This window comes from Hippopotamus amphibius, chromosome 13, assembly GCF_030028045.1.
Source record: "Hippopotamus amphibius kiboko isolate mHipAmp2 chromosome 13, mHipAmp2.hap2, whole genome shotgun sequence".
NCBI lineage: Eukaryota > Metazoa > Chordata > Mammalia > Artiodactyla > Hippopotamidae > Hippopotamus > Hippopotamus amphibius.
In genome coordinates, this window is record NC_080198.1 from 43,421,700 (window position 1) to 43,443,059 (window position 21,360).

General features: G+C 41.6%; 1 protein-coding gene across 2 annotated transcripts in view; it reads left to right on the plus strand.

The window, feature by feature from the left end:
• ENTPD3 (ectonucleoside triphosphate diphosphohydrolase 3) overlaps positions 1 to 19,195 on the plus strand; it is a 31,553-nt gene extending 12,358 nt beyond the window's left edge. For both annotated transcript variants that reach the window (XM_057706768.1, XM_057706769.1), the window contains exons 5-11: positions 5,872 to 6,022; positions 8,151 to 8,310; positions 9,229 to 9,462; positions 13,613 to 13,885; positions 14,058 to 14,168; positions 14,823 to 14,960; positions 17,830 to 19,195. In XM_057706768.1, coding sequence (XP_057562751.1) covers positions 5,872 to 6,022; positions 8,151 to 8,310; positions 9,229 to 9,462; positions 13,613 to 13,885; positions 14,058 to 14,168; positions 14,823 to 14,960; positions 17,830 to 18,066 — 1,304 coding nt within the window. In that variant the 3' untranslated portion in view covers positions 18,067 to 19,195. The remainder of the gene's footprint in view (positions 1 to 5,871; positions 6,023 to 8,150; positions 8,311 to 9,228; positions 9,463 to 13,612; positions 13,886 to 14,057; positions 14,169 to 14,822; positions 14,961 to 17,829) is intronic.
• Positions 19,196 to 21,360: the final 2,165 nt, after the last annotated feature.

The window sequence follows — 21,360 nt, forward strand, 5'->3', positions numbered from 1 at the left end:
TTTGCTCTGGAGGGAAACACTATCTGTATCTTCTGAGACTGATCATTAAGCAAATATCACTGAAAAGAGTCCAGAACAAAGGCAGTCAGTGCCTCTGCTCATAAGACATGCATAAACATGTCTTATGAGCAGAGGACATGAGAAAGACATGAGAAACCCAAGGAAAATTGTACTCCAATAGGAAAATTTATATTCCAATTGGCTGTTTATTGTGGATGGGTGGGTGGGGTAGAGAGAAACAGACAGAGATGGACAATCTGTAAATACACAGGTGTGTGTGGCTCTGTTCCAGTAAAGCTTTCTTTATGGACCTGAAATTTTGAATTTCATATAATTCTCAAATGTCACAAAATATATTTTAAAAAATTTTCCCCACCATTTAAAAATAACGTAAGAATATCTTAGCTCACAGGGTGTATAAAAGAAGGTGGTGAACTGTATATGGCCAGTGAGCTGCCAGTCCCTGAAACAGAACATTGTCAACATCTTTAATGACTCTCCACACACTCCTGCCTCCTCCACAACATATCCTGAATGTTATGGTGACTATTTACTTGTTCTTCTTTATAGTTTTGTCTTTATGCATTTAGTTTTCTCCTGGTTTGAAAATGGAATCAAGCACATATTTACATAATTAGAAGCAAACATTTATTCTGTAATTTGCTCTGTTCACTACCACTGGGTTTTTGAGATTCATCTATGTTGCTACGAGTAGCAGTATCTTGTTCATTTTTCCTTGTTGATGGATATTTGTATTTTCCTGGTAACTAATAAGGTTAGGTATATTTTTATATATTTATGATTCTTTCTGTTTCTGTGAAATGCCTGTTCATGTTGCCATCCTGGGAAGAAGATGTTGAGCAAGGCAGCTCTCTGCAGCTGAGGCAAACCCCGAAGGAGCTGACAGCTGGGACACTAAGCTTTTATCTGCGTGGCACCTCTCTGGGCTCCTCACAACATGGAACTCCCATGTTTTCCAAGTACTGCTTGCATTGTTACCCACAATTCACAAGCAGCGGCACCGTCACTCGAACTTCAGCCAGAGATCCCATCTCTGTTCTCCTAACTTCTGAGCCATTTCTTCATCCCCAAGCATGAAAGAGGATGCTTTCTTTAGGAAAGAGAGACCAGCCACTCCAAGCAGACAGGATAGTGTAGAAGAGTGATTAAGACATCACCTTATCCCTACTGCAGGAGCTCTGGAGAGTTATCTAAACTCTCTGAGTCTTGACTCACTCGTCCCTAAAAGAAAAAGCATAATAATAGTAATACCCACCCCATAGGAATGATTTAAAGATGAAATGACATAATATATATAAAGCAGGTAGCAAATGCCTGGCATACAGTAGGCACTCAATAAGTGTTAGCTGTTATTAATTATGGGGCACCACACTGTAGAGCTCCCAGTGGATATTCCTGCTAAAAGGTTATTCTAACATAGTTGTAAGATCTGCTTCTAGACCAGGGAGGGCAATTCAGGCAAGTCAGTCCTGATGGCCTCAGACTGTAGGAAGAGGTGGCACTTTCATGGGGAGGCACCCAGGCAGTCTCTCTGGGGAAGGGGCCCGTGGCCCACCCTGGATATGATTTAGCGGAGGGGCAGGGTCATGGAACCCACACCACATCCATAAATGGATCTTCCCTTTGAACACAGTAACCTCAGGGATCCATATATACGCGGAATGACCAGGAGACCACAAACTACAGCTCAAATTACAGAGTTAAAGTTTGGCAAGTGTCATCCCCTGGAAGACAGGCAGCTTCGCCAAGCATAATTTGGGTTTCTAATTTCTCAGTTGCAAATTTCCCCAGGGCTCCCCTGCCTTGGCCAATTTGAGAGGCGTGGCGAATGCTTCCTTGCTCAGCAGTGTTTCCCAAATGCCCAGGGCCTCAGAAATTTCTTTCTCAGGGGGTCCCTGGTGAGTATCAGTCCTCAGGTATTGCTGTTTTCCATGAGTTCACTGGGTGCTGCCTTAGCTGCTGGTCCCCATGCTGGTGTCTGTTGCTCTGGCTGTGTGTTTTAAAGCCATTCCCTGGGCATCACTGGTTCCTTGCCTGCCCCTCATCTCTTTTGCAGGATTCACTGCTCATGCCACCTGCTGCCTTCTTTCACAGGCCACATTCACATTTTCCCTTTAAACCAGCAGTTAAATATTCTTTCAATTCCACTAGAACCTAAACTTAACCATCTCCTCCACTGAAATATCTTAAAGAGTTGCTCTAGCGACCAAGCCACTACAGTGTTGAAAAGCATCCTTTACTCAGAACATGTCTTTTGCTTCTGTCCCATCTCCAGTTAGTCTTGTGCCAGCTGTCCAAACCTCTCTTCCCAGAATGAAATAGCAGTTTTAGCTTTTCTCTTGGGGTTGTGAATCCAAGTATCCATGAACCTATGAACCCAATCTCCGTTTCCCTCTGGGAGGCTTAAGGAACCTTATGCAAATAGGCCCCGGAGGGACACGCTCAAATATCCCACATTTCAACATTCTAGCAAGGCTCCTAACCAGTCCCTATCCAGAGACCAGCTCTGGCAGAATATATTTTGTTTGTTTGCTCTAGGTTGGACTACACAATCCCCTTACTATAGTATTGCGAGCTGATTTGAAAATCCCATTGATTGATTGATCGATTCATTCATTCATGTATTTTATAAATATTTATTGGGTACTTGCTATTTGCCAGTAACTGTTCTTGACACTGAGATTTCTAAAATAACCAATAACCAAATATGAAGTCTCTGTTGTTACAGAACTTACAGTCTAATGAAGAGAGCTAATAAATAAATGGGTATATGCTGTCAGGGAGAAGTGCTGTGAAGAGAAACTAAGCCAGCTAGGTGGATAGAGCGTGACCATTCTATCTCATAGGAGAGCAAAGGTGATAGCTGAGCAGGGACCAAACTGAGATGAGAGGGTGAGCCATGCAGGTGTTTGAAGGAAGAATGTACTGAGCAGAGGGTGTGGCCAGAGAAAAGGCCAAGGGTGGCAGCTACTCAGCATTTTCTAGGAAAAGCAAAGGGGCTGATATGGCTGGAATAGAACGAGTAAGAGAAACAAAAGAGAGAAATGAGGCCAGAGCTGTCACCAAGGCCAGCTCATAGAGGACCTTGAGATGCAGTAAGGGGTTTGACTTTTACTCAAATGAATTTTCTTCAAAGTATATTGGGAAGCCATTAGGAGATTCTGATCCGGGAACTAACACAATATGACATAATTTTAATGGGTCACTCTGTCGATGTAGAACACATAGTCAAGAGTCCAAGATTAGAAGCAGGGAAACTAGGGCTATTAGAACAGTACACGTGGGAGATGATGTTTTGGTGGTCTGGCTTAGACTGGTGCTCTTTAACATGAGGTGGTTTTGCCCCCCAGGGAAAATCTGTCAATGTTTGGAGACATTTTTGATTTTCACAACTGGGGTTGGCAGTGCTGCTGGCACCTAGTAGTAGAGAACAAGGACGCTGCTAACCATCGCACAACTTCAGAGCAGCCCTACAACAAAGAACAGTCCAGCCCCAAACTTCAGTGGTGCTGAGGCTGAGAAGCACTGATCAAGAATGGTTCTGGGGAAGGGAGTGAGACGTGCTGGGGTGTGAGAGGTATTTTGAAAGCAGAGCCAACAAGATTATATGATAGATTCAGTGTGTAGCATCCTGGTTGACGGCGCCTGTGCATCAGTTCTGACCTGAGTAACTGTGTGCATGAAGGTACCATCTCCTGAGAGTGGGCAGCACTGAGGGTGGAGTAGGTTGGAGCCATGGCAGGGATTAAAGAATTTGGTTTCAAATATATTAAGTTGGAGATGTCTATGAATCATCTAAGTCAAGGGACAGCAAACTTTTTCTGTAAAGAGCTGTAAGATAAATATTTTTCATTTGTTGGCCATATGATCTCTGTTGTAACCATTTAACTCTCCCACTTTAGCATGAAAGCAGCCATGGACAATAGGCAGACAAATTAGCATGTATGTATTTCAAGAAAATTTTATCAATGGACACTTGTACATGCCTAATACGATATACCCTAAGGACAAAAAAGAACTTCAAAAAATCTTAAATTGTTTTCAATAATCCTACAATTGGTGGTAGTGCTGGTATTGTCACTGTCATACTGAGACTGTTGTGTGTGCACTGTGAAATAAAGCAAATGAGTTATTAAGTTGGAGGGGCTGGGAAACGATTTTTAGTATAGGAAAAGGAAGATAAAGATAAAAGATCAATGAATTCAAGGAAAAACTTGAAGTTTTTAATTTGAAATACCACTAAGAATTCATAATGTGTTTTCTCTTGAAATAAAGTTTTCTCTAGGTCTGTCTTCTGCAAAGTCTTGTAATGAGCACCCTAACTTCCAAATTTTGAATGCTAAATACCATTACTAAATAAAAGAAGCCAGGATTCCTTGGAGAAATGGCAGCTTCCAGATCTGGGGCAGGAAGTATTTGGTCATTGATACATCTCCTCATCTCAGAAAGCAGAGAAATTCTTAAAGGTTTCTGGGGGGATTTCCCTGGTGGTGCAGTGATTAAGAATCCACCTGCCAATGCAGGGGACAAGGGTTTGATCCCTGGGCAGGGAAGATCCCACATGCACGAGCAACTAAGCCCGTTCACCACAACTACTGAGCCTGCACTCTAGAGCCTGCGAGACACAACTACTGAGCCCACGTGCCACAACTACTGAAGCCCCCACACCTAGATCCCATGCTCCGCAACAAAAGAAGCCACAACAATGAAAAGCCTGCACACCGCAACGAAGAGTAGCCCCCACTGTCTGCACCTAGGGAAAGCCCACACACAGCAACAAAGACCCAACACAGCCAATAAATAAAATAAAGTAAATAAATAAAAATTTTTTTAAAAAGCCTGTCTGGGATCATGTTGAAAGGACTCAGCTGCCAAACTGAAGAGAGTGCCACTGGACAAAGACAGACCATCAATAAGAATAACTGCAATTAACTGAAATGTATCAAACATATCTTTAGATTTATATGCCCTTAAAGATACTAAACAAATGAACAAACAAGCAAAATCCCTTATTGGTTAAGCCTCTGCATTCAGTTACCAATTTATAGAAAAAAACTGGGACCAAATAATATGTTAAATGAATCATGGGGATGCAATCAGCAGATTCTAGACTGTGGAAACTATAAGACAAATGAAATTGCAAGGAAAAAAATATTTAATTACAAAGAAAAATTAGAAAGAGAAGGCAGAATCTATATATTAAAAGAAACTTAAGAGACATACCAACCAATTATAATGGATGGAATTTACTTGGGCCCTAGTTCAAACAAACTAGATAGAGAGCTGGAAGGAGAGAGAGGGAGAGAAAAATATGAATATGGAGGAAAAGTGAACCTTAATTAGATATTTAATTATAGTAAGGGATTATTTTTAAGATTTTTAGGTAGAATAATGAGACTATGGTTATGTTTCTTTAAAAGAATTCTTATCTTTTAATGATACATACTGAAATATTTATAGAAAGAAATGATACCATGTCTGCAGTTTGCTTCATGAGGAGAGACTGGGAGGATGCAGATGGAGCAGGATTGATCATTGTTGAAACTGGAAGGTGGATGCATGGGTTTATTATACTCTTCTCCCTGCTTTTATTTATATTTGAAATTTCCATGATGAGACCTTTTTTTAAGGCAGGTCTTGGTTCATTTTTTTTCACCTTTGTAATTCTTTCCTTCCATATTTTGGGAACTGATTCATCTGTATGACCACGTGGGACTTAGTACATACACCATTTTCAACCCCCTACAAAACCCCACTAATTTCCAGAGCTGATTTGTTTTTTATTTCAAAGTTGTACTGCTTTTGTTGGTTCCTGGGAATGCTAATAAGTGCCAACTGCTTGCTCTTCAGGCTCTGGGATCTCCAGTTATGGGGAAAACCCCCAAGATGCCCCCAAAGCCTTTGAGGATTGCATGCAAAAAGTCAAGGGGCACATTCCAGCCCACCTCCACGGATCCACCTGCATTTACCTGGGGGCCACAGCTGGGATGCGCTTGCTGAGGTAAGGGCTGGAATGGCACAGAGGAGCCTGTTGGACCAAAAAAGCCAGGAATGTGGTGAACCTTTCCAAGAATGTAACTACTTCTGGGAATAAATCCAAAAGAAAGAAGCCCATATTCTGCCATAAATTTAGGCTTTAAAAGTTGGGAAACTTTTAGTCTTTATCTTAATGCTCAGAAAGAAACAGTCTATATTTAATTCCCTTCCCCATGGTGATTTTACTGAGAACTCTGAAAAAAAAGGAAAGTAACATGAAATCTAGTCATGGGGTGTACCTCTAGTTTTCTAGAAAAGTAGAAACTATTTTTGACTCCTGATATTTTAACACCGGTGCACAACCAGCTCCATTAAATGCAACCCACTATACTACTAAGCTGTGTAGCTTCTACCCACGTACAAAATGTCTGAGATCTGCTTTCAAATAATGCGATTTCTGCTCCTTACCCCAAAGCCTTTGGAGCTCCTGAAACATCTCATTTCATTCAATTAAGCAGTTCCTTCTAAATATGCAGCCATGACTTTTAGCCCAGTATTTTTGAATGTCCTTTCTCTTCATTTTTTTCCTCCATGATAATCTTTCCTTCGTCTTGAAATAAAAGAAAAATAGTTTTAAAAAAATCAAACTTAAATCTACCTAAATTAAAGGGTAGACTCTGCCCTAAACTTTGAAAATAAGGCTTTCTCCCCAAAAGATGACACTCACTCTGCTTCAAAGCCACTTTGTCTCTGATCCTGGGAATGTAAAATTACATGTATTTTCTTCATGTGGGCATGAAGAAAATACAAAGGAACAAACAGAGTCACTTTAAGATGACCATCAAAAAAAAAAAAATCATGAAGCACTCTCAGTTGGATAGGGCTCTTTCCTTGTAGTTTTCCTCTCCTTTTTTATTTATTCCTGTGTCCTGGTTGACCAAGTAGAATGTGGAAAGAAGTCAGATTTCTTTGCTTACTCTTGGAATCTGTGGTGTGTTTTCAAAATTATTGCATTACCTTAGATAGAAATTATACAGAAATTCCTTCCTTCTGCCTTTTCTTTCTTATGGAAACAAAGAACCCAACCTTTTCTTGGTTGCTTTTTTCTCCCAATCCTCTCGATAAGAAATCATTCAAAGGCTCTGTAATTTATAGCTCATGACAAAAATCATGGAATATAAAGTTTGCCACTTAGGAAAAAGTGAATTTCACATTTGAATAAATTAAATATTAATGCCGCCATGCGAAACTTTCTGATAGTAATCCATTTCTTCCGAGGAACTAGTTGATATTTTAATTGCTAGAAAAGTCAAATATGTTTAAACAAACACAATAATTTGAATCTCTGGGATGGGAACTAATAAAACTAGGAAAATTCTTAATTATTTTCCAAGTGGTGATGGATCTAAATTTGGACTTCTGCTTGTAGCATTTCTCTTTCTTCTTCTTCAGCCAAGAGTGAGCCAGTGCCCCTGGCTTTCCTAACCCACTGATGAAAGGGAAAAGAGTCTCCCACGTGAGCTTTCTTCCAGAAACTGGCAGCAGATGAACAATATAATTACTCTATGTCACAGGTGATATGAATGCTATGTCACTACTCCTCCAGGCGTCAGCACACTAATGGATTTTAATTCAATGACAGTCATGATGGCCATCATATCCCTTCATGATGAAGCCCTCCCAAAGAGCAAAGCTGGGACAGCTGAAGACTCAACCCTCTTACTTTCCCCCTCCCTCCTGATCTCCTCTTCCTTCTGGCCTGTTAGGGGCTTCTTTATATGGTGCCCCAAGAGATGATTTATGCCACTCCTATGCCTTCACCAATCTCCTTTCCTCTGCTGATCTGAGACAGAGCAACGGTGATTGAGTAGGAGGCTCTTTGGATTAGCTGGTTGCTAGAGAGCGGGATAGGAACAGGTAGGGGAGGAAAGAACAAGTGGTATTTTTACTGGTAGCTATTTTCCTGCTTGGCAGTTTGACAGGTAACAAGCGCATCCTGCCTTCATGGTTGCCTGGGAGGCTTCAACTTGCAAAGGTGGTTGCCGTGGTGTCTTATATACATCTGGAAAACTGTCCCTGCCTGCAGGGGGTGGGGAGGTATTTTAAGACTGTTGTCTGGGCACTCAGCCTTTTGTGTTCTGTGCCTTGCATAGGTTGCAAAATGAAACAGCAGCTAATGAAGTCCTTGCAAGCATCCAAAACTACTTCGAGTCTCAGCCCTTTGATTTTAGGGATGCTCAAATCATTTCTGGGCAAGAGGAAGGGATATATGGATGGATTACAGCCAACTATTTAATGGGAAATTTCCTGGAGGTGTGTGAAAACAAATGCATGGTTTTTCATCTTGCTGTTTATGCTGTCCCCTGTGGTTGGTAACTTAAGCGGAAGTGCATGCTGACAGGGCCATCTGTCCTGCATCATTTCTATCACGTAATGCATTAGAGAAATACCTATGATACAACAGTTAAGAAAAAACGTGTATAGCTGGGACAAAGACTTGGATCTTAAATAGGACCAAATACATGGGGGCAGGGGAATGTCATCATTCTATTAGCTAATAAGAAATTAGAGGTGGGGGCGGATCTAAATCTATCAGTGGGCTATGAGCCTTTTGAAGGACAGCTGGAGAATGACCTTTCCAGGAAGTCCAAAAGCCATCTGGAATTTACAGAGCCTTCAGGCAGCCTTCTTCCTAACTAATTCTGTGTCCTCAGGTTTCCTCATATTCCAGTCTCCACACTTCCTGCTCCTTTGGTGCAGGGGACATCCATACTATGTTCAGCCTGAGACCTATTTCCTTCCCCCTTGAATATATTTTAAATTAAATTAAATTAAATTCGTTAATATTTTGGAAAATTCATGTAAAAATCCACATTTCTAGCTTCTCCTGACCTCCTAATTCCCCAAAAGTTAGAAGAGCTGGTCACAGCAGACCCACATTCCTGCATGGCAACAACCAACTGGAATGGAGTGTAGCTCACGCATTTCCCAGTTTGCAACAGGCCCCACCATTCCCTATTGTCTACACCTAATCTTCTCACTCATTTACGTTGCCCGTCCAGTCTCTGTAAGCATTTGAGTTCACTACCCCTAAAATAAAGGAGAGATTTGCCCTGAATGCTCCCCAAGTTATATTTCTTAGCAATAAGAGATGGGTCTTAGGTGAAGAATCCTGGCCAGTCAGAGATGGTACCTTTGGTTTTTTTTCTTGCTTATTTTCCCACTGTGTAGAAGAGCCTGTGGCATATGTGGGTGCATCCGAACGGAAAGGAGACCACAGGTGCCTTGGATTTAGGCGGTGCCTCCACCCAAATATCCTTCGCGGTGGAAGAGAAGGTGGGGCTGAATACCAGCGACATGATGAAGGTGTACCTATATGGCTATGAGTACACGCTCTACACACATAGCTTCCAGTGCTACGGCCGGAATGAGGCTGAGAAGAGGTTTCTGGCGATCCTCGTTCAGGTACCTGAGCCAGGGGGCAACAGGTGTTATCTCGGGGGTCTTAGCTGAGGGGAAGAAGCCTTGACTTCTGGGGGTCTGTCCTTTCCACTCCAGTTAGAAGGTGGATAGAAACAGCTGTATTTTCCTGATTACTTGTGGGGGGGGGGGTCTAAGCTCTCTTTCTCTCTCTAATGTGTTGACCATTTCCAGCGTATTTGAGTCAGAAGTCCAGGGAAATTCCAGAGCTCCAGATGTATTATAAATGAGTCAGGACTTGGGATCCCTTTATGGACACAAACTGTATTAAACCAGTAGCTAAATAAGCCCAAGAGTGTTGAGGCTCCCCTGAGTGCAGACAAAATAATAAAAGTGGTCACAGGAGAAATGCTTGCTGACAGAGGAGAGGGCAGAGCCCTCCCCAGGCTCAGGCTTCTTTTAGATGAGCCTATATTAGGCAGATTTGATGCCCTTTATATGGTGGGATCTTAGAGCAACCAAATTCCATCACATCAGTCAGTAATTCATATGGTAACTGTTCCATGGCACAGATGGCTACTTTACACATCAGCTAGAAGGCTGTCACTAATATGAACTTGACAGTAGTACTGTATGTGTCAGCAAGGGCACTAGCACCATGGATGTGACCCAAGATCCCAAACTCCAGTGCTCAGGGGACATCAATCTCAGCCATGGCTGAGAAGGGAAGATGAAGATGAAGGGAAGATGAAGGGAAGATGAAGGGAAGGAGCCTTGATCAACTAGAGTGGCATGGGGCCAAGCAGAGGCCACAGATCCTGGCTTCTGATGGGACCCAGGGGCAGGGGACAAGAGCAGGGTCAGCCTATGAACATAGTGGACACAGCATCAGTAGGTTAACCCCCACCACTGCAACCTACTTTGGTCATTGAAGAAGGAAGCAGTATTCCCCAGCCACTAGCCTATAGAAAATTGGGTTGGTTTACAAAAGTGTCATCACCAGAATTCACATCTTCAGATCCCCGCATTTACTGCATAGTCATGCAGGGTATGTTGTGAGAATTCACCCTCCAGGTCTGGCCCTCTTGCCAAAACTTCTCTTTCAGCCTCACAGGAGAGGCTAGAGCCCCAGTACACGTGCATGCCACATGTATTATTAGGAGAGGCTGAGCACTCCTGGGAAGGACAGAGCGGGGACCCTGCAGGCAGCCCTGAGCTACTCTTCCAGGGATCAGGAGACTCAGCGCCCACCCCAGATCCTCATATCCACCCCCCACTCAGCCAAAGCAAACCCCACACGGAACTTAATCAACCCTCATTAACTGGGGTTCCTCTTTGCTCTCTCGCCTTTTATTTTAGCAATACTTAATGCCCCTTCCTGCAGCCCTAGCTCTGGCCCTGGCGGAGGTGGAGGATTGGGGCGGGGGGTTCCTCTGAACTTCAGACAGGAGAAGGGAGGTGGGTAAAATCACCCTTCTTTCAGGGTGAGTAGAGGTTTCAGAAGCTAACCTCTTAAATTTGGCCCTGAGGAAGTGTGTGTGTGTGTGTGTGTGTGTGTGTGTGTGTGTGTGTATGCAAACACTCCTACAATGTTTTTTAAAGAATGACTGCCTGTGTACCGAACAGTCTATAGTAGAGAAGTAAATACTCCACCTGGGTGAGGTCTCATTTGGGTTTGAGAATGCAGGTCTCAAGGTGTGAGCCCAGGACTGGGGGCAGAGGTAAGAGACCGCAGCCTTTCACTGTAGATAGTCAGCTCACAGGGACAGAGAGTGTCTCCAACTTGCCTGATAACATCTGGATGCCTGAGAGGGTGGCTCTGCCTTCTAAGCCTTCTGACTCAGGCAAGGGGAAGGATCCAGGTGTGATGAGGGTCACCCACAAATGCATGTCCCAACCTGCCTGACCAGTACTTCCATGTTCCAAAGATGTGTTGCCAAGCCCCGACTTAGAAGGTTCCCAAAGATTATTGCATCATGAACACTGGCTGAGTAAATGCTACCAGTCCGAACCTCATTTCCTGGTCTACAGAGTGTGGTGAGAGTGACACCTAAATATATACTTTGTAAATGCTTTTCTTAATAAGGCATCTCCAGTCACCCCAGGGCTCAAGTCTCACTCTGATAGCATGTTAGATGTTAGGGACACTCATTCATTTTCTCTCCCTCTTTAAGTAAGATTTATTTTTTCCTTCTGTTTTTAAAGTAACACATCTCCAGCGGGAAAAAAATTCGGAAAATACAGACATAAAAAATATAAATAATAAAATAAACAAACAAAACCTGGAATTAGGCACCATCAACATATTGTTGCATTTTCTTCCAGTTTTTTTCTTCCCATGCAGGAATATGTGTAGTATTTACAAATTTGGCTTCATATGGTATATACATAATTTTATATCCAGCTTTTTTTTTAACCTGACAATACACTATGAGCAGTTTCCTGTGTTGTTAAACATCTTTTGAAATCATTATTTTTATAGGTGCATAATATTCCAAATACCATTATTTAAAAAGAAAAACTATATTGGTCATTTTATTATAAAAGAAAGTATATGACCCTTTCATGCCAGTGCCCTGCAAACACTAAATTCAGGGAAGATTTATTGAATGTTGAGGACCTAAGCAACTTGGCACATTGGCAGATTATACTTAAGGAATGCCATAACAAATAATTCACACTCCAAAAAGAGAACTGAAATAATCTTTACTGAGCTTCTTCTAGCCAGAAATAATTGATTTTATCTTACTTCCTATCCAAGCCAAGCCAGAAATGATTTATTTTAATTATTATAAAAGTATAAGTCAGATTTGGAGGGGGAAACTAAATAATCAGTCGGTTGATCTGATTTTCTTCTTTCAATGAATATTTCAGCCATAGGGTGACCATGGCATGATATGTTACAAATTAGACATAAGAACTTTTGAACACCATAGATTTTTTTCCACACCACTGAGGCAGAACGGGGCCTATTTGCTGCCTCCATAGAGTCATTTTAAGATCTTTCTGTAGGACACTCATGTAAGTTATATTGGATGAGTGTTGGACATCTATAGGATTCTGTGTAGAATCCAACCACTGCCTTTTGTTAAATGATTACATTATTTTGATATGTTCCTCAGTTTCCTCAGCAGTAAAATGAAAGAACTGGGCTAAGTGTTTTCTGGGTTAAGATTTTACCGTAGGGGATAAAATATGCCTTAGTAGTTTTGAAATTAGAGTTCAAATCCAATTCCTTGAAAAGAGACTCCATAAGTAGAACCAAAAACATTTTGGAACTTAGCATTAGATAAAGGGAACATTTTTCACCATAGATAAAAATTGGGTAGCCATCTGGAAAAAGTAAAATCAAATCTCTACCACAATCTTAATACCAAATAAATTACAAACGGATCGAAGATTTCTGTGTAACAGGATATTTATTACAGCACCATTTTGTAACGGCAAATGATTGGAAACTACCTAAATTTTCCTCTAGAAGGGATTCCCGAAATAAATTATAGTTTATTGTACAGTGGAGTGCTATGCAGCTACTAAAAGAAGAGGCCATTCTTACACATACAATGAAAAGAAAATCTCAAAGGTATATTTTTAAGTAAGAAGAGCAAGGGGCAGAACAGTGTGGATAGAGTACTACCATTCATGATTTAAAAATTTTTTAAAAGAAAGAGAGTGGAAAAGAAAATATATTTGCACATTCATACAAGAAGTATACACAGAATCTCTGGTAGAATACACAAAAACTGGCAATAGTGGTTACTTCCAGGAGGGAATCTGGGTGAGGAAGGTGGGTGGGAGGGAGCCTTAATTTTCATAATATATTTATTTGTACCTTTCGAATTATTTTTTTAGGTGGATAGATAACATTCTCTTCAAAATGCTCAATTAATCTAAACAGATCTTGCTTTCTCATCAAAATGGAGTTCATAAAACGTGCTTCACAGGGCTGTGGTAAGGGCTGGAGCAGACAACATAAGCGAGAGCCTAGTGTTGTGCCTGGTGCAGGGTGACCATCCCCCCACCCCGACTTGAGTTATCTAGACAACCTGGGAGCTCCTTTCTACATTGATGCAGAATGGCCTTTTTTCCATTTCTCTCTTGGCACTGGAGGGAACAACAGTGAGGATTTGCAAAAGGCAAGTACTTGGGCCTCCACAAAAGAGTGATTTCTAAAACCTCACTCTTGTATCTACAGAATTATACCACCAAAACCACGTTCACCAACCCCTGTTACCCTCGGAATTACAACACTACCTTCACTGAGGCACATGTGTTTGGCAGCCTGTGTACAGAGGACCTGAGACCTGAAAGTTATGATTCCAACAACATCATCACTTTTGAAGGGACCGGGGACCCATCACTGTGTAGGGAAAAGGTGGCTTCCCTATTTAACTTCAGTGCTTGCCATGACCAAGAAGCCTGTTCCTTCAATGGGGTGTATCAACCAAAAGTTAAAGGGTCATTTGTGGTAAGAGCAAAACCACGGAAAGATTCCTTCTTTTCCCCCACTGAATATCTCTTTCTCACCTTTCTGTTTTTCCTCTGCTGAGCTGTTTCCCACTTTCTTATTCCCTACCCAGAAACCTCCATATTATCTCCCATTCTGAGAACTGATTTCCTTCTGTACAACTTCCTTACAGGCTTTTGCAGGATTCTACTACACAGCCAGTGCTTTCAACCTTTCAGGTAGCTTTTCCCTGCACACCTTCAACTCAAGCACCTGGAATTTCTGCTCACAGAATTGGAGAAAGGTCAGTATTTAAAGAGAAAGGATCCGTATCAGTACAAAACAGTAGAGCAGAGTAGATTCCATTTGTGTGTGTGTGTGTGTGTGTGTGTGTGTGTGCGTGTGTGCATGTGTGTTCTGAATTTGACTTTATGCTGTTCTCCTTTCACCACATCCATAAAATGGAGGTAATAAGGGACCCCAACTCATAGCCACATTGTGGATTAATGTTCTAACCATGGGCACAATGGTTATAACAGTGTTTGGCACATAATAAGCACTCTATAGACTTAGATTGTTCTTCCATGATGTTGTATAGGGATTTTTTTTTTAAATATAGGAGATGTGGTGTATATATACAATGGAATATCACTCAGCCATAAAGAATGAAATTTTGCCATTTGCAACAACATAAGTGGACCTGGAGGGTATTATGCTTAGTGAAATAAGTCAGACAGAGGAAGACAAATGCTGTACGTCATCACGTAAATTTGGAATCTAAGAAATAAAACAAACAAATGAACATAAGATAGGGATTTTTTTATCACTATTATTTTACAGTAATTTTAATTATTGAATTCTGGGTGATAAGATTCTTTAAAATATGACTGCTGACCTAAGCTGGTCTAAAGTGTGCATTTTAAAACCTGCCTCCTCCCTGTTTTGAACCTGCCTTCAGCTCCCACTGCTGCTCCCCCGGTTTGATGAGGAGTACGCTCGCTCCTACTGCTTCTCAGCCCACTATATCTACCACTTGTTTGTAAACGGATACAAATTCACGGAGGAGAACTGGCCCCAAATACATTTTAAAAAAGAGGTAAGTCTCTTTACACTCTTGTACCCATCTCTGAGGGACACCAAAGTGAATCAGCTGCATCTACACACATATCCCTATTCCAATAAAGAGTTCAGAAAGAAAAAAAAAAAAAGAGGTAAGTTGAAGCACAAACTGTTTCCTCCTCTTCCTCTCAAAGCAGATGTTTGTGTGTATGTGTGTGAAAGGAGTATAGAAGATAAGTGGGACTTGGGGATTTAAACTTGCTAAATGGGAGCCAATGAGACTTGCTTCCTGGTGAGTTTATGAGAAGAGATGATGCAGAATTCAGAGGCAGCGGTCGTCAGAACCTTCCATATGAGTTAAGGATTGGAAGCCAAGAACCGTGGACTCTGAGCTCTGTGGGGGCAGGACTTGCTTTATCATCCTCATATTCCTAGCATTCAGCACAGGGCTAAGAACATGGAAGGTGCTTAGTAAATGTTGTTGAGTGAATACATAAATATGTCAAGGAACTGAGACTTTTCATCCTGACAAGAAGCTCAAATGTAACAATATTGTTAAGAAAGCTGTAACTAATTGCTCTCCATTTTACACAGATTTCAGAGTGAGAGCCATACTTTAGAGCATAGGGATTAAATAAGCAGCATTAAATAAGAATTTGATCTTAGAATGAGTCTGAGGTCACTGTATTCACTCTCAAGTGTCCAGAATGGTTCGATGCTGGAATGACAGCTCTCACCAGGTGACTATTTGGTGAGGGGCCTCTGTACCTTGTTTTCAGGACACACCCTTGCTGATATTTTCATCCAGCACTCTGTTCCCCAGGTTCTGGGAGGGTTTTCTCATTTCAGGAATAGCAGATGTAAAGCCTGAAGCATGTCTGGAGTCAGTCTGTTCAATGTTAGCTTTGGTAATAATTAGATTAAAGCAAGCAATATCTAGCATTAGGCCTGTGACCATTTACTTTCACATAGATAAAACTGAGTCATCTATAAAAATTAAGGCGGTCTGGAGATGTATAAGGACTGTCAGTGGCATGTATTCTCCAAGCTTTGTTTCTAATTAATATAATTACCAGGAAAGTACATTATGAGAATGGGGAATGACTTTCCTTTAAACACCAATTTGGGGGGGGGGGAATACAGAATTCTAGGTTTCAAGTTCCTTTCCTTTATTTGTAAAGAATTTAATACTCAGTCAAATTAGTATTCAAATATGAGGGTATAAAAAGACTTCACAAGATTTGCCATGCAAAGATTTATATCCAAAATATTTTTGGAGGAAATGATCAAGTAAGAATAAATGATGTTGTGGCTTAAAATTTATATTAAAAAAGAAAAAAGGGGACTTCCCTGGTGGTTCAGTGGTTAAGAATCGTCCTGCCATTGCAGGGGACGCTGGTTCCCTCCCTGGTCGGAGAACTAAGATCCCACACGCTGGGGGCAACTAAGCCCTTGCACCTCAACTAGAGAGCCCTTGTGCCGCAAACTACAGAGCCTATGTGCTCTGGAGCCCGGGCACGACCACTAGAGGGCCCACACGCCAAAACGAGGATCCCGCTTTCCACAACCAATGTAGCCAAATAAATAAATAAATATTAAAAAAAGAAAGAAAACTTAATACCAAAGAAAAGTAAAAGAGAATCCATTCATAGCCACCCAGGATTCTAGTATAGCTAATATCCAATGTGATGGGGTGCAGTTGGGGGTCATAAGATACAGGGACATAAGAATGGCCTAAAATGCTCATCTTGTAGAGTGGAACATACTTATATCATTTTTAAGGCAATAAAGGAAAAAATAAATATAAGAAAATAGCACTTATTGAAAATTCGAAACTAAGATATTAGAAAGAAGTCCAAATATATCAATAATCACAATAATCATAAATGGACTAAACCTACCAGTTAAAAGACACTGTCAGATTGGATTTTTGTTAATCAAACATATGTTGTTTATAAGAGAAACACCTAGGCTTTATGCATAAGGACATGGAACGGCTGAAAGTTAAAAAAATTTTTTTAATTATCAGGCAAATACTACCTGAAAGAAAATTGGTATAGCTTTTTAATATCTGACAAAATAGTCTATAAGAGCATCATTTGAGATAAAGAGGATAAAAGACTGCAAACTTGAAACATTTATACACCTAATGAAATAGCCTAAAAACATGTAAACAAAAATTGATGAAACTACCAGATAAAACTGAAAAAGTCTGCTTCCCACTTAAACTGACCCTCTTTTCTTTTCTTTTTTCTTTCTTTCTTTCTTTTTTTTTTTTTTTTTTTTGTATTTGTTCATTTATTTCGCTGCGCCAGGTCTTATCCGCAGCATGTGGGATCTTCGTTGCCACATGCTGGATCTTCATTGCAGCACGTGGGATCTTTAGTTGCGGCATGTGGGATATTTTTTTTAGTTGCAGCATGTGGGATCTAGTCCCCTGACCAGGAATCGAACCCCAGCCCCCTGTATTCCGAGTGTAGAGTCTTAACCACTGGACCACCAGGGAAGTCCCCCTGACCCTCTTTTCTCAGAAACTGGTCCTGGGTCCAGTAAAATATGCATCATCCTCTTTCTTTAGCTATAAACGCTTCTGTACCCAATGATAGGAAAACTTTCACTGTTATTAGCAGTGCCCTCTTCACGCTTGGCTGTGACAAGCCTGTGGAGATTAGTTCTTCTGGCTGTTTCACTGCAGTGTGGGAGGTTGGTCCCTTGAGCCCTTGTGGTCACACTGCCCTGGGTTCTAGCCCAATCTCTGCAGTGTCTGAACTTAGGCAAGTCCTTTGACCTCCTTAGGCCACAGTTTCCTAGGGGTGTCTCAGGAGGGTGACCATGGTGTGCCCTGAGGATGTAATCCATGCCTCAAGCCCAGCCCTGAGAACTGAGCCGTCTCCTCTATTCCACAGGTGGGGAACAGCAGCATAGCCTGGTCTCTCGGTTACATGCTCAGCCTGACCAACCAGATCCCAGCCGAAAGCTCCCTGATCCGCCTGCCCATCAAGCCATCTGCCTTTATGGGCACGCTCGCCTTCTTGGCAGCAGTGGCCTTGCTGTGTCTGACATATCTTATGTACCTGTGTGTGTTGTCCAGGAATCAGAGGCGCTCCCAGCATGCCTTGGACAACACAGTGGATTCTGAGTGAGCCTCACAGAGTGGCTGCTGGAGCCCGAGGGCTGCCCACAACCAGCCTGGGGGGGGCACCAGACAATTCAAGCAAAATGTCCATCTTCAGGAAACACAGCTTAAGTCCAATGCCTTGTGTGCCTCTCAGATACTGATTTATGCCAAAGTACCTCTTGGGGAGTCCCTCAACCGTTCTGTGCACATTGCTCCGCCGGAGACCCCACCACCCACTAGCTGACCTATAGCAGAAGAGAGGAGAGACAGGCCATCAAGGTCAGGCTCTTTATTCCAAGTGCCCCAGAGGAAGAGTAAGTTGAGAATATGACCGTTTAATGTTGAAGAATTGACCTCAGGGCTCAGTCTGCATTTTCCCAGCTTCAAAAATGCCATAATCTTCCCAGCGGGTTTGGAAGCTGGCAGGTGTCTTGTAAGCATCTGGCCCAGTCAGATATCTCATTTAATGGCTTTCTCTCACTGGTCTTCAACTAAGACTTTCCTTAACAACCCCATAAACGTTGAGCTCCCTCAGACTGGTAGAATATTGTATCTGGGGGAGAAGCCTCCTTTACCCCAAGGACAGTGGCCGCAGCCAAGCTTCTGTCATGAAGGCAGAACCTGAAGGACAGAATGTCTACCACGGCCGTTCCTGAAGTGGGAAACTACAGGCCGTTCCTGAAGTGGGATTCCCTTTCAGGGCTCTGGTTGTTAGATCGCCACCTGTGTGTATCATCCTCCTTGCCTCCCATTCCCATTGCTGTGTCCCCCTGTAAAACGTTTCCTCCTAGCAAGTCTATCATGTTCCTGAACAGTTTCCCTTTGCTAGGCTTTTGCTTAGGGTTGTCTTTCCATCGTTAGCACAATGTGCATAGTTTACCCACCATTTCCACGGGTACACCTGATACTGTCACAAGACATCCTCTTCTATGATTTGCTTACCAATTATCAATACTTTCCTAGATGGTAGGCCTCTGCATAGTAGCCATAGTTCTTGACTTTGCGAAAAGAAAAGGAAGTTAAATGCAGGGACATTTAACTCCAAAGTGGGATGGGAAAGAACTCTTGCAAGTCCAATGGCTACAAATTAAAAATCAACATTCTTTCAGATTGTAGTTTGTTTGCTGAATACAGAATAAAGGACTCTTATTTTATTGTGACTTGCAGTGTGTGTTTGTTACTTTGCATACGGTACTCTTTCTCCGAAAGACCCAAGGTGGCATTTATGAAAAGCAGCTTTAAAAACTAAAAAAAAAAATTTTCTTAAGGAAATTTTCCTAGTGTATTATTAAGAAAGTTATGCATTAATATCACCTTTATTCCAGAGAGTTCAAAGTGCTTCATTTTAATAAATCTTTGGTTCCTTGAGATAACTGAGTTAAACATTTCTTTATTTGACATTGCAAAGCTTCTGTAAGCCTACAACTTGCCACTCAGATCTTGATTCCCACCCAGAATGGCTGCTCCCATCCCAAAGTGCACTTTTGCTCACACAGTTGTCCCTACCTAGATTTTGGGTCACCCTCCCACCCATCAAAATAACCATATTTCTCACGGGTCAATCCTAGCTCTACTTCTTCGCCAAGCATTCCCTGCACACACATGTGCACGCACACACAATGATCTAGCTCTTGGACTACTTTTAAAAAACTAACTACATATCGAGGTTTGGGGGGGCGGGGGGGTGAAGGGGAAGCTGAGATGAAGTGAGAGAGTAGCACAGACATATATATACTACCAACTGTAAAATAGATAGCCAGTGGGAAGTTGTTGTATAACAAAGGGAGTCCAACTCGAGGATGGAAGATGCCTTAGAGGACTGGGGCGGAGAGGGTGGGGGGGACTGGGGCGGAGAGGGTGGGGGGGACTCGAGCGGGGGGAGTCAAGGAAGGGAGGGAATACGGGGATTATGTGTATAAAAACAGATGATTGAACTTGGTGTACCCCCCAAAAAATAATAAATAAATAAATAAAATTAAAAAAAAAAAAAAGAATTGAGGAAGAAGAAAAAAAAAAAAACAGATGATTGAACTTGGTGTACCCCCCCAAAAAATAATAAATACATAAATAAATACATAAATAAATAAAAACTAACTACATAATTCTTATGTTGTTGCTTATCTTTGTGTGTGTGTGAGTATGCTTATTCTGAAATACACAGTAGGCAACATAAGGGCAATTCATCACTCATACATTCATTCAACAGACATCTAAGAAATACCTACTATGTGCCTAACGCCTTGCCAGGTGTGATCTTAGATCCGGATAAGTGCTATGACTGTATTATACACTCAACACATTTGTTGATAGATATTTCCATAAATGACTGAGGGCTGAGCAATAAGCTCTAGAGGTTTCAGATAAAAATGGCATCCAAGTCACCAACAGTTTGAAGGTTAAAAAAATAAGTCTGTGAAATGCCCATCAACAAATGAATGGATAAAGAAGATGTGGCATATATATACAATGGAATATTACTCAGCTATGAAAAGGGATGAGATGGAGCTATATGTCATGAGGTGGATAGAACTACAGTCTGTCATACAGAGTGAAGTAAGTCAGAAAGAGAAAGACAAATATTGTATGCTAACTCACATATATGGAATCTAAAAATGGTACTGATGAATTCAGTGACAAGAACAAGGATGCAGATACAGAGAATGGACTGGAGAACTCGAGATTTGGGAGGGGGCAGGGGGTGAAGGGGAAGCTGAGACGAAGCGAGAGAGTAGCACAGACATATATACTACCAACGGTAGAATAGATAGTCAGTGGGAAGTTGTTGTATAACAAAGGGAGTCCAACTCGAGGATGGAAGATGCCTTAGAGGACTGGGGCGGGGAGGGTGGGGGGGACTCGAGGGGGGGAGAGTCAAGGAAGGGAGGGAATACGGGGATATGTGTATAAAAACAGATGATTGAACTTGGTGTACCCCCAAAAAAATAATAAATAAACAAAATTAAAAAAAAAAAAAAGTCTGTGCAGGAAAGAGGGCCAAGGCTCCATGAAGGCAAGTTGTAGTCAACATTTCTAGCCCTTGGGAATTTGGAATGAACTGATGAAGTATTTTGAGTTTTCTGGCCCATGTATATACCTCTGAGATGTGTGTTTTAATGTACATCAGGATACACACCTAAGAATGTTCTTACCAGCAGCCAAGATGCTTATCCCATAAAATGGAAGAGTAGACAGTAACATATTTGTACTAGAAAATACCATACAGCATAAAAACAGAAGAACTACAAGTATATGCTCAATGTGGATGGAGCTTACCAACATAATGGTTAAAAAGAAAGTCATAAAATAGGAAGGTAGTAGG